The sequence below is a fragment of the Heptranchias perlo genome, chromosome 13 (assembly GCF_035084215.1).
Source record: "Heptranchias perlo isolate sHepPer1 chromosome 13, sHepPer1.hap1, whole genome shotgun sequence".
NCBI classification, from domain to species: domain Eukaryota; kingdom Metazoa; phylum Chordata; class Chondrichthyes; order Hexanchiformes; family Hexanchidae; genus Heptranchias; species Heptranchias perlo.
The window spans coordinates 59,703,469-59,715,603 of NC_090337.1; the positions used below are offsets into that span (position 1 = coordinate 59,703,469).

The 12,135-nt window shown below is 46.3% G+C and overlaps 1 protein-coding gene across 14 annotated transcripts in view; it reads right to left on the minus strand.

The window, feature by feature from the left end:
* kif1aa (kinesin family member 1Aa) overlaps positions 1-12,135 on the minus strand; it is a 342,099-nt gene that overhangs the window by 121,873 nt on the left and 208,091 nt on the right. For 13 of the 14 annotated variants that reach the window (XM_067994796.1, XM_067994794.1, XM_067994793.1 and 10 more), the window contains 4 exons: positions 10,703-10,865; positions 9,915-10,005; positions 8,711-8,829; positions 7,224-7,279 (listed from right to left, as the gene is read on the minus strand). In XM_067994796.1, the coding sequence (XP_067850897.1) occupies positions 7,224-7,279; positions 8,711-8,829; positions 9,915-10,005; positions 10,703-10,865 (429 nt within the window). Of the gene's footprint in view, positions 1-7,223; positions 7,280-8,710; positions 8,830-9,914; positions 10,006-10,702; positions 10,866-11,240; positions 11,256-11,433; positions 11,445-12,135 lie in introns of all 14 variants that reach the window. The other variant, XM_067994795.1, reaches the window with a different exon arrangement.

The following is a 12,135-nucleotide window of genomic DNA, read 5'->3' on the forward strand; positions in this document are numbered from 1 at the left end:
AGCACACCTGAAGGAACAGAGCACACCCGAAGGAACAGGGCACACCTGAAGGAACAGAGCGCACCTGAAGGAACAGAGCACACCCGAAGGAACAGGGCACACCTGAAGGAACAGAGCACACCTGAAGGAACAGAGCATACCTGAAGGAATAGGGCACACCTGAAGGAATAGGGCACACCTGAAGGAATAGGGCACACCTGAAGGAACAGAGCATACCTGAAGGAACAGAGCACACCTGAAGGAACAGAGCACACCTGAAGGAACAGAGCACACCTGAAGGAACAGAGCATACCTGAAGGAACAGAGCACACCTGAAGGAATAGGGCACACCTGAAGGAATAGGGCACACCTGAAGGAACAGAGCACACCTGAAGGAACAGAGCACACCTGAAGGAATAGGGCACACCCGAAGGAACAGGGCACACCTGAAGGAACAGAGCACACCTGAAGGAATAGGGCACACCTGAAGGAATAGGGCACACCTGAAGGAACAGAGCATACCTGAAGGAACAGAGCACACCTGAAGGAATAGGGCACACCTGAAGGAATAGGGCACACCTGAAGGAACAGGGCACATCTGAAGGAATAGGGCACATCTGAAGGAACGGGGCACATCTGAAGGAACGGGGCACATCTGAAGGAACGGGGCACACCTGAAGGAGCGGGGCACACCTGAAGGAGCGGGGCACATCTGAAGGAACGGGGCACACCTGAAGGAGCAGGGCACACCTGAAGGAACGGGGCACACCTGAAGGAGCGGGGCACAACTGAAGGAGCGGGGCACAACTGAAGGAGCGGGGCACAACTGAAGGAGCGGGGCACAACTGACAGAACAGGGCACACTTTGCAGCCTTGAGTTAATAATTAACCGTCGCTGTGCCACGATGGTGCTTAGTCGCCTGGCAGAGACTCTTCCTGTTGACGTGTTTTTATGAGTTGCATCCATGATGTGAATCTTTTTTTATGCAGTTTTCTCCTCTGTCCCAAGAGCGCTGACTTTTGCTGTTCCATGGGTGATGGAAACCCTCAATCCCATGACTGTGGAGGACATTGAAGACAAGCCCAATCGTGCCCCTAATGGATTCGTGTTGTAGTGTTTGATGAATTTACCCATAATGCCATGTCTTAAGACCCAGGCCAATTGATTGGTTGGAAAACAGCTGGGAAAAAGTTAGTTTTCAGCCAATTAAAATTCAGATTTTTAGAAGCTGCACCAAAATGGGTGATGAGAGACGTGAGGAAAAAGTAAACAGGTTTTAAAGTTATAAAAGGGTCAGAATAAATTAAGGTAAACAAAAAGCACAAACATTAAAGTAAAAGTAAAAAGGTCGATGAGAGCAAGTGGGGAAGCAAATGGAAGTAGAATGAAAGTGTTTTTTTTATACTTAAGATCGTTTTTCAGTGTTTAATTTAGACTGTTAGGGCTAAGTTCCACTAATAAAGCCAGTCCTGACATCACAGCCATTTTATTAATATTACTTTTAGAGATTGTGCTGAATATTGTAAGTAATTGGCCGGCCCAGGGTGATGGGCATTTCCCTGGGCCTTGTGGCAGTTTAAGGGTCAAAAGTCACAGGGGCTGAAAGAGATGTAGGCCAGAATGTGAGCTTTCCTCTTACAATTCTGCCACAACAAATGCTGCTGACACAAAAACAAAAAACTCAACTTCTTACGTTAACTAAACACAACAAAACACAGCAAACAAGCAGAGAGGAGGTGAGAGTAAAGATACAGAGCACACTGCACCAACACCAATCTCACCCACTAAGGTAAGTTCAGATCTTTTCTACCTATCTAAAAGCAAGTTCTTTCTTTTTTAAAGGTGTTGCACACTTATATTGAACATCTGGAGCATCTTTGACCATTTGTTTTAATTTCTTCATACAAGACAAGATGCATTCAACCATCAATAAATAATAAACGTGCCGAATGTGCCTCAGAAATTGTGTAATTTAAAAACAACCAACCTGCCCCTTAAAGGGGGACATCAAATCTGAGCCATTTACTGCTCTATATTTTAAGAAAGTGTCGAATTAATAAAATGTTAGTCAGTCACCACTCTCCAAATTAGATTTAAAAATGCCTTCTTATACTGGTAGTGTCTGCTGTGGCAACACCCTCCCCCTACCCCCGGGTCCCCACCACTTTAGAAACATAGAAAAATTTACGGCACAGAAGGAGGCCATTCGGCCCATCGTGTCTGTGACGGTCAAAAAAGAGCTACCCAGCCTAATCCCAATTTCTAGCACTTGGTCCATAGCGTTGTAGGTTACAGCACTTCAAGTGCATATCCAAGTACTTCTGAAATATGATAAGAGTTTCTGCCTCTACTACCCTTTCAGGCAGTGAGTTCCAGACCCCCGCCACCCTCTGGGTGAAGTTTTTTTTCCTCAGCTCCCCTCTAATCCTTCTACCAATTACTTTAGATCTATGCCCCCTGGTTATTGACCTCTCTGCTAAGAGAAATAGGTCCTTCCTATCCACCCTATCTAGGCCCCTCATAATTTTATACACTTCAATTAAATCACCCCTCAGCCTCCTCTGTTCCAAAGAAAACAACCCCAGCCTATCCAATCTTTCCTCATAGCTAAAGTTCTCCAGTCCTGGCAACATCCTCGTAAATCTCCTCTGTACCCTCTCTAATGCAGTCATATCTTTCCTGTAATGTGGTGACCAGAACTGTACGCAGTACTCAAGCTGTGGCCTAACTAGTGTTTTATACAGTTCTAGCATAACCTCCCTGCTCTTATATTCTATACCTTGGCTAATAAAGGAAAGTATCCTGTATGCCTTCTTAACCACCTCATCTACCTGTTCTGCTACCTTCAGGGATTTGTGGACATGCACTCCAAGGTCCATCTCTTCCCCTACACCTCTCAGTATCCTCCCATTTATTGTGTGTTCCCTTGCCTTGTTTGCCCTCCCCAAATGCATTACCTCACACTTCTCCGGATTGAATTCCATTTAGCACTTTTCTGCCCACCTGACCAGTCCATTGATATATTCCTGCAGTCTACAGCTTTCCGCCTCACTATCAATCACATGGCCAATTTTTGTGTCATCTGCAAACTTCTTAATCATGCCCCCTACATTTAAGTCCAAATCATTAATATATACCACTTTGGTTCCTATTTAATCAGTTATCCTGTATGGAAAGTATTTAATTTTTTCCTCCATGGGAATCATAGTTCAGGAAATGTGCACCTTACAGAACTGAGTTTTGACCTTTGCTCTTTAACTCTGGATCCTAACAATCACAGCAAGCAGAACAAAAAGCAAAAGCCAGCTCCCTCGATACGCACATAGGACACGTTCCAGTCTGGATGAGATGGTATTGTAAATCTGAATTCTTCTTTTTGATAAGCCACTGCAGCTTTAAGTTCCCCTCTAAAAGGACCTTCCCCTTTTAAGATGATTTCACCCAATGGAAGATTCAATCACACCTCAGAGCTGATTGGTGGTGATGGATATCCTAACCATTTGACTAGAAGCTGTTAAGTTGCCTGTGGACATGTTGGTGATAAGTATGGTGTGATGTCAGCGTGGATCACTAGGCCAGGATTTGGCCTCTCTAACTTCACATATGAATTAAAACAAACCTGTAAAAATTAAACAAAGTAAAAACTGTTGAGGTGTGATTGAATAACAGTTATGGGCCAAGTGTGCACTGTCTTACAAAATGAGATTGGTTATAAAACGGATCAATGGTGTCATCCAGCTATCACTTAGGCTTGGCATTCCAGTTGGGAATACCTACCCCAGTCCTCCCCTCCTTCTACAGTCTGCAGACTTTTAAAACCAAAGCTTGACGACACCTCATCACCACTTCATTTTTGCTCTTCTGTTCCAACCTTGTTGGTTCCCTACACTTTTGGCCTAGGTTCTCCACCAAGGCTTTTCATCTTTAAAATAAAAATCAATGGAATCAGATTCCATAACATTGGCATTAGTATCATATATAAACAAAGCTACTCCCCAGTTCAACCTATCTTCAATTTAGTGAAAGACTGCACACTCTTGTCCACTGTTGTTTCTGCTGCTGAATAGAGATACAAGGGCACAGGGCTGAGTAATGTCACACAATTATATCCCATGGAAAGTGGCACTGAATTGGGTACGTCACCAGGAGCAACAAGTGTTAGCGGAAAGGGATAAACCGGAGAATCTGCATTTTTACACAAGGAGACATGGCGATGATTACTCACAGTCCAACATCTGGGGACTGGCAACACATCTCTGCATCAGGAAGGACACATGTAACTGATTGATTGAGGTTCTACCAGGAGAACATTGTTTTTCTCAGAATATCCTCTAAGAAAAAGAGGAAAAGGGGGAAGGAAAAAGAAGTAAATCACTGGAAAAATCAAAGCAGTGTCACAGTCCCGTCACACTGCCACACAGTGCCACTGTGAACCACTCAATTGTATAGAGAGTGGGAAGGTGAAAGACTAGGTAAAATTTCCCAATCATAAGAGAAAGGAGTGAGGTAAATTACTCGATCATACCCAGGGTCAGGGGAGGGTGAAGTACCCAATTGTACAGGGATTGGGAGATGAATTAGCCAATCATATTGAATTAGCCAATGATATGGGACGATGTGAGGGGTGACGTATCCAATCGAACCCACTTTCCATCAGGCTCCTGTACTACGAACCATGCATCTGGGCTTTCATGACAGCACAACCAGGGGAAGAGGGAAGGGGCAAGGGGGCAGAAACCTCCTCCTCAGAAAGATAGGAAGCAGCGACACTAGCGGCAGACACGGCGTGCATGGACAGCGAGTCCAGGAACGGGAGGTTCAACCCATCAGGCATCAGGTGCTTAATCAAAACAAGGGCTTTCTCATTCTCTGCAAGGGGGGTGATGAAGAACAGAAAACAACAGAAATGGTAAAATTACACAGGTTCTGACAACGAGAGGACAACAGTTTAACTAACGAGCTGTGTTGAGAAACGTGTACAACAAATCGAAACGATAAAATATTAACCTGGACATGTCCCACCACAAAAAAAAGGTAAGGAAACTCCCACCACTTGCAAGCTCACTTAGCTTTGCGCCATACAGGATGGAAGTTTCGATCAGCTCTGGCATAATCCAATGTTCCTCCATCTGTCCCCAGCAACATATGGACGAAGATCAGTTTTCCACTGGCAGGAGGGTCGGTAACCAAAGGACACAGATTTAAGGTAATTGGCAAAAGAACCAGAGGGGAGATCAGGAGACATTTATTTATGCTGCCAGTTGTTATGATCTGGAATGCACTGCCTGAAAGGGTGGTGGAAGCAGCTTCAATAGTAACTTTCAAAAGGGAATTGGATAAATACTTGAAAGAGAAAAAATTGCAGGGCTATGGGGAAAAAGCGGGGGAGTGGGACTAATTGAATAGCTCTTTCAGTGAGCCGCCACAGGCATGATGGGCCGAATGGCCTCCTTCTGTACTCTATGACTCTATGAGATATCTATGAATCAGAAAGTGATACACTGACTATACCTAGAAAGCAGCAGGAGCTGTGAGCCTCCTTCCTGAAGCCCATTCCTCATACACTCCAAGCCCCCACAGCTAAAGGAATGGCTCGGCTGAGCTCCGATTGAACACATCCATGTGACCCCACTGAACCTTTCACTTCCCTCAGGGGCAACCTGGTGCCCAATAAACTCTTCACTGCTACCCAGTGTGATCTGAGCCTTGTGACAATAAAAGATGCCGACCCTGCCAAATAGTAAGCCTACTAAGTACTGTATAGGACCCTGAATGTATATATCTGTTAGATCAGTGTAAGCAATAATTAGCATATACCCTGCTATTCTTTACTATTACTGAGCAAGTGTGTAAACTCAGTAATAACAAAATGAAGTTATCTGAAAAAAAAGTCTTTTGTTTCATAAACACAGTTTTTTTATTGTTTTTTGAACACGCCTCCTAAAGGTGAGGCAGACCCAGAGAAGTAATGGAATAGTGATCATAAGGGGAGCTGAGGTTAAAAGTTGGTGTCAGAGTAATGTAGGGATACTGAGGTTGAAGGTTACTGTTAACGTTATGTAGAAAGGCTGAGGTTGAAGGTCATGGGGTCAGTGCAATGTAGAGAGGCTGAGGTTAAAGATTTGTACCAGGGAAATGTGGGGAGCTGGGATTGCAGGTCTTGATCAGGGCAGTGTAGGGAGGTTGAGGGTGAAGATCACTGTCAGGATAATGTAGGGAGGTTGAGGTTTAAGTTAAGTGTCAGATAATATAGGGGGAGCCTTGATAGTGCCTCAAACGTGCTGGGCCCCCCACTGATATTATAATGAAAATGTTTGCCTGTTGTTGACATTCCTGACACTCAGAAACTCATCCTCCAAGTTGATTAAAATAATCTAGGCTAAACAAGAACCCTCCCCCACCCTCTCGCTTCCATGTTTTTCCCTCCTGTCCTGAAGGTGTCGACTCTTGCTCTGGTTCAATGGCATCGGCACCAGTTGCCCTCAGATAACCTCAGTCAACTGGCCATTCTTTGGGGTGAGAGATCAGCTAACTCAGCACAGATTAGGGATTGGACCTGGGACCTTCCTAGTCTGTACAACTCAACACCACAGTTTCCCACTGAGTCATTGCGTAAGTTCCATGAATCACTTTAATAAGGCTTCAGGGGTGGAAATTATTTGTGGCCTGCTTTCTTATCCATAACCATGTCTTATCCATGTCGCGCCCCTTTTACAACGATGACTGTCGGGTCACTTGCCTCATCGGCTGCGGCCCGGAGGTAAATCCTAGGAGGGGTGAACAGGCCAATTGCGAGTGCTGTGGAGTCGGGGCAGCACTCCTCTTCCTCCTGGCTCCAGGGAAATGATTACTGATTGTTTATTGAAAAGAAAATCTACTTACATTTTGTTGGCAGCCGCTGAAGAATCCTAAGTAGAGCAGGTCCAGCACCTGCTCCAGCTGATCGCCAACCAGTTTCGGCGAGGGGACCTAAAGCAGGTGTTAGGCCCCTCATTTACATATGTAAAGGGGCCTAATGCCTGTTTTAGGTGGCCGCCCGGGGTGCCTGAAAAGCCACCTTTACCAACATGGCGGTGCAAGTAATGCAGGTGCGGATCGGGTGCGTGACATTGCACCCCAAAACTGGTCCTTTTTGTGCAAAAAGGATAAAAGGATCAATTTCTACCCCTCTATGTTGCTGAGAGGTAAGATTAGGTACCCTCATGCATAGTAATAAGGCATTAAACAATTTTAATCTTCTCACCTGGTTTAGACAATGGCATCACTCGGGGGAACTGTCGGCGGGACGGCCTCAGGGGGCTGGGAACAAAAAGTGAAAGAGCAGGTCATTTCCACATAGAATACGTTATGGAGAAGGACTTTGTGATCATTGTGTGTGTGTGTGGGGGGTGGGGTGGTGCTGAGACTTTATCAGCACAGTGTACCATGAGTGGGAGATTCATTCTCTGGATCCCTCACACACCAAGGTTCCCATTTTAGTTGAGAAGTGTGGGGCCTGACATTCAGCAAATGTAAAGGTGCTACTTCACTGGGAATGAGAGATATCACCGAAGTGCGGGCATGTCAACCGAGCTGCTGTCACCTGCCTCCCAGTGCCTGGCACAGGACAGGGCTCGCAGAGGCTGTCCTCATCTTTCCTCCCTCCCCTAGCTCCAGGCTGCACAAGGAACCAGCCTCGCCATGCATCTGTCACTCCCTGCATTTCTCTGCCTTTGCTCTCAGATTGCTTGCCTGTCAGACATCCCCAGTACCAGGATTCGAATCAAAGTTTTGCCTTTCCTTCTCTGTTCTGCAGCCGGGCAATGCTGTTTGGAGGCAGGGCTGTCCCACTATCTCAGCAGTTAAAAGGCAGCACTAGAACGCCAGCAATGGCATTATCTGATAGATGGGGAGAGAAAGAAGGAGCAAGAGAACTTAGAACAGTCTTCCCGTCTGGAATTTCCTCTCTCCATAGGTCCATCTTCATCTCAAGATGGACTGGAGACCACTGCCGTTTCAGGGAACCACAACTAGGTGTGCATGAATGGCCCAGGATGAATCCCCACTGGGATTGTTTGTCTTTCCCTATGGGGAAGTGCTTGGCCACAAATCAACAACATGGTTGCCTGAGGCCAGGAGGCCTCCATGTGTGGAACCACCGCGCCAAACATGCTGTGGTGTGCTACGATTAATTTTTCCACCATATTCGATTTAATTTCCTCCCCTAACCCTTTTCTTCGCAAAACACATCCTTCCCTGGCTGAGAGCACAGGTGGGTGACCTGGTCCCTCTGCGATACACCAAATCCCTGTCCCTATCCCTCGAGCTGTCCATCTGACAGGACGTGAGGGATTCATCCTGAGGTGACTCTCCTTCTGATGATCTCACCTTGTGGGCCAATGCTTGGCTTCTGTTAAGCAGCAGGAACAGGAAGTTCACTATGTGGCAAATGCTGGGTGCCAACTCATATCCTGGCATTAGATGGTGCAGACATGGGGTGCCAAGACCCAGGGCCCCAATGAGTTTTTGTGCGCTTTACTTGGTTTGCATGCACACCCGTCTTGCTGATGTTATATTAAAACCACCAGGAGTTTGCCTTTTCTAAGATCCTCTTTACCCACTACAGTACAAAGGACTTAAAGACTGGTACAAAACCTCTTATGGCGTTGGACACTGTGAAGAGTGAGGCACAGGCTTTGAGGTTATGGAGCTTTGCTGCTGAAGACAATGAGACATGTTGGGAGTATCTACCTGATGAGGTCCTTGCAGAGCGGTGGGAACGGGTGCTGCTGATAGTGTCCAAATACTTCGAAGACAATGGGTTGGGTCTTGATATACTCTATGAAGGATTTGGTCACTTCCACTGCAATCTATAAAAAAAAAGTATAGTCTTCAGTGCAAACAATTTTTTTTTTAAATTGAGATTTCAGGAATTTACAAACGCAACATTTTCCGGACTGTTGTAGATATTGACGGTACTTGTGGGACAGGACATTATATTAGCTCCAGTTAAAGAGCTAGCACTGTGTGGGCACAATAGTCTGATTGACCTCCCCCTAGCCAAGAGTGCCAGTGCACATGCTCTGATCTGGCTTCATTTGAATCCCCTCATCCTTCTGCTCCACCGTCAGCTCCAGTGCCTTCAGTTGTCCTGGTTTTACCTCCTAGAACTTTCCCCCTAAACTCCTTCCCCTTGCCACCTCCATCCCCTTCTTTGACAGCCTCCTCAAACCTATCTCTTTGACCATGCCTTCAGTCACTTGCTCCCACTGCTGCTTAGCTTCCTTTCTCGGCTCTGTGACATTGCACTACGCTATGTAAGTGCGTCATATATAACATGACAATTGTAGCACCCTATGCAAACTGAGAGCAGCTAACTCAGCACAGACTGTCCTGGGCTGTAACGCACCAGGTATTACGTTTACCATCAAGGCCACTGTGGGGCTCTGACTTCCAAAACATAGGAAATATAAACTAACTGAAAATAACATTGTAAAAATAAAACAGTTATCTCTTCCATTTATAAAGCCTAACTCAGGCCTAAGTTTTTAAAGCCTAACTCAGGCCTAAGTTAAAGAAGAGTTAAGTAACATAAAACTACATTTTGAGGATCCATGTTTTTCCACACGCCTGCTCTTCCCTATTCCAGACTCATCCACCTCCTGCTGGAGAGGGCAGAGGACAGGATGTCTGCTCTCCCTCTGCACGTCATGGGCAGAAAATGCTGGTGGGAATCTCACCACCACCGTTGCTTTTAAATGGGAATTAATAGTCTACATCCTAATCACATGACATGATCACCAATCTGCCCACAACAATGTCTGAGATGAGCACTGTCACCAGCACGAGACACTCAAACACAAAATGAAAACCTTTCAAAAGCTCCCTGGTACAGACATGGGCATTCTATCTGGTCCTATATAATCATGGTTATATCTCCAATCGGGACACTCACATTCTGTACGTGGTAAAAGCCAAGCGGAGGGCCTCGGCCTGTGTTTTTCAGCGGCTCTGTAGAAAAGGCTTCTTCTTGCCGATGGATGAAACTGAAAAAGAGAAAAAGAAGTAAAATCACAATTGAATCTTCTTGGTCAGAAGTTCCTTCAGTTTATGTCATCAGGTGTTTCTGCTCCACATGAGAATCCACCCACCCTACTTCATCTCACCCTATCACCATATCAATATCTATATAATTCTATGTAGTTCTGAACAGACAAGTCAGATCTCTCAGAGCTTCACGAGCTGGAGTGTGAAGAAACTGGAATGGAAAACTGCCCTACTGGATTCAGCAGTACCCACAGTGCGCTGCAGTAATTCCGGCAGTCAGATCATTTTATAGATCAACCTCAAATTATGTCTGACTTGCCCAAGAGCATTTAGAACCCGGGGATATAGCTCAGCCTCCACAGTTATGGCAATGGGTTTATATAGCAAGGATATAACACAGCGTCCATAGGCATGGCAATGAGTGGATATATCATGCCTCCATAGGTACGGTAATGAGTCTATATAACATGAATATTGAATAGTCTCTATTGTCATGATACTGGGTCTATATGTCTATATACCATAAATATATCACGGACCCCACTGGCATGACAGTAGGCGGCTACAGTATGGTCTCCACAGGTGTGACAGTGACTCTTTATAGCACAGATATATCATGCTTCCACAGGCGTGGCAATGGGTCTAAATAGCATGGATATAGCATGGCATCTACAGATATGGTAATGGATGCCTTACTTGAACTGACAGAAGATATCGGCATATTCAGCTGAGATACTCGAGGCCTGTAGGACTGTCACTCTGAAAGTGAAGTTGCTGCCGATCTTGAGGTGTTCTACGATTCCATCCATCTGTGTGTCTACTGGTGACTTCAGTGGACTTTCGAGCTCCTCCTGGGTAGCTGCGGAGTGCATACAAAGCCACAAACATTTAAGGGGGTATCTTACCGTCCACCGCCCCACCTGGAGGGAAAGGTGCAGGCGGGGGATGTGGGGGGGCTTTAAGATGGGAGGGGTGCAGGTTCCTGCCGTGTTCCTGCCCCTTAACCATTTTTAACTAGCCTGAAATCAGGCACGAGAATGCCGCCTTCCCCAGAGATGCGGGGGCCTAATTTAAATGGCAGTCATGGGGACGTGCACGCCATTTTAACCACTAGCCCAACTAAAGCCCGTATGGTCTGAAACCCGGCAGCGAAAGCTTGCAGCAGCCGAAATCCTGGCCACAGGGGGCCCAGGTAAGTGTAATTTAAACACAGAAGTGTTCCTCCTGACCCCACAAGCATACATCGGGGCTTCCCATGCCCTGGGTTCCCCCCCCCCGCCACCCCCACTCCCTCCCCCGATTGCAGACTTTCCTGATTCCCCTCCTCCGCTCCTTACTTACCTCCTGGGGACCGTTTCCCTGGCAGTGAGGGGGAACCTCACCCATCCCTGGCGCATTGCGCGAACTCAAGGGCTATGCCCGTGTACTGGAATATTACCTGGTAATATCTATTTCAAAGTATCTGTTTACAAACAGGTTTTGAGAGCATCATTGCACTCCAGACATCACATTCCACGTGTGCCTTAAGAAGTGTTCTCCTGAAGCAGTGCGCCCACTCAAAGCCAGAATCCATCTCAAACCACGAGACAATCTAATTTTGGATGATTCCGGAAAGGTCCCAGATCTCAGCCACTCCCTTACCATGGTCATTTGATGAGCATTCCGTCAGCCAACACCTCCTAGCTTTCCCTAGTGACAAGCTACACCTCCCTTCTGCTGTCTTCCACCAAAGGCACTGATTTTTGCAGGGATAGCGTTCCGTGCCTCCAGGCAGCCCTTTGGGAACGCACACAACCCAATGGCTCAGCCTGGACAGAGAGTGTGGATCTATGGGGGATGTCACGGCTAGGCCTGCTCCTTTCCTCATCTATTGTTCAGGCAGACACTTTGCAGCAAGAATCAAGGAGCCATCATAGAATCTTACAGCACAGAAGGAGGCCATTCAGCCCATCATGCCTCTGCCAGCTCTTTGAAAGAGCTATCCAATTAGTCCCACTCCCTTGCTCTCATCCCACAGTCCTGTAATGTTTTTCCTTTTCAAGTATTTATCTAATTCCCTTTTGAAAGTTACCATTCACTCTGCTTCTCCACCCTTTCAAGTAGTGCATTCCAGATCATAACAACTCGTT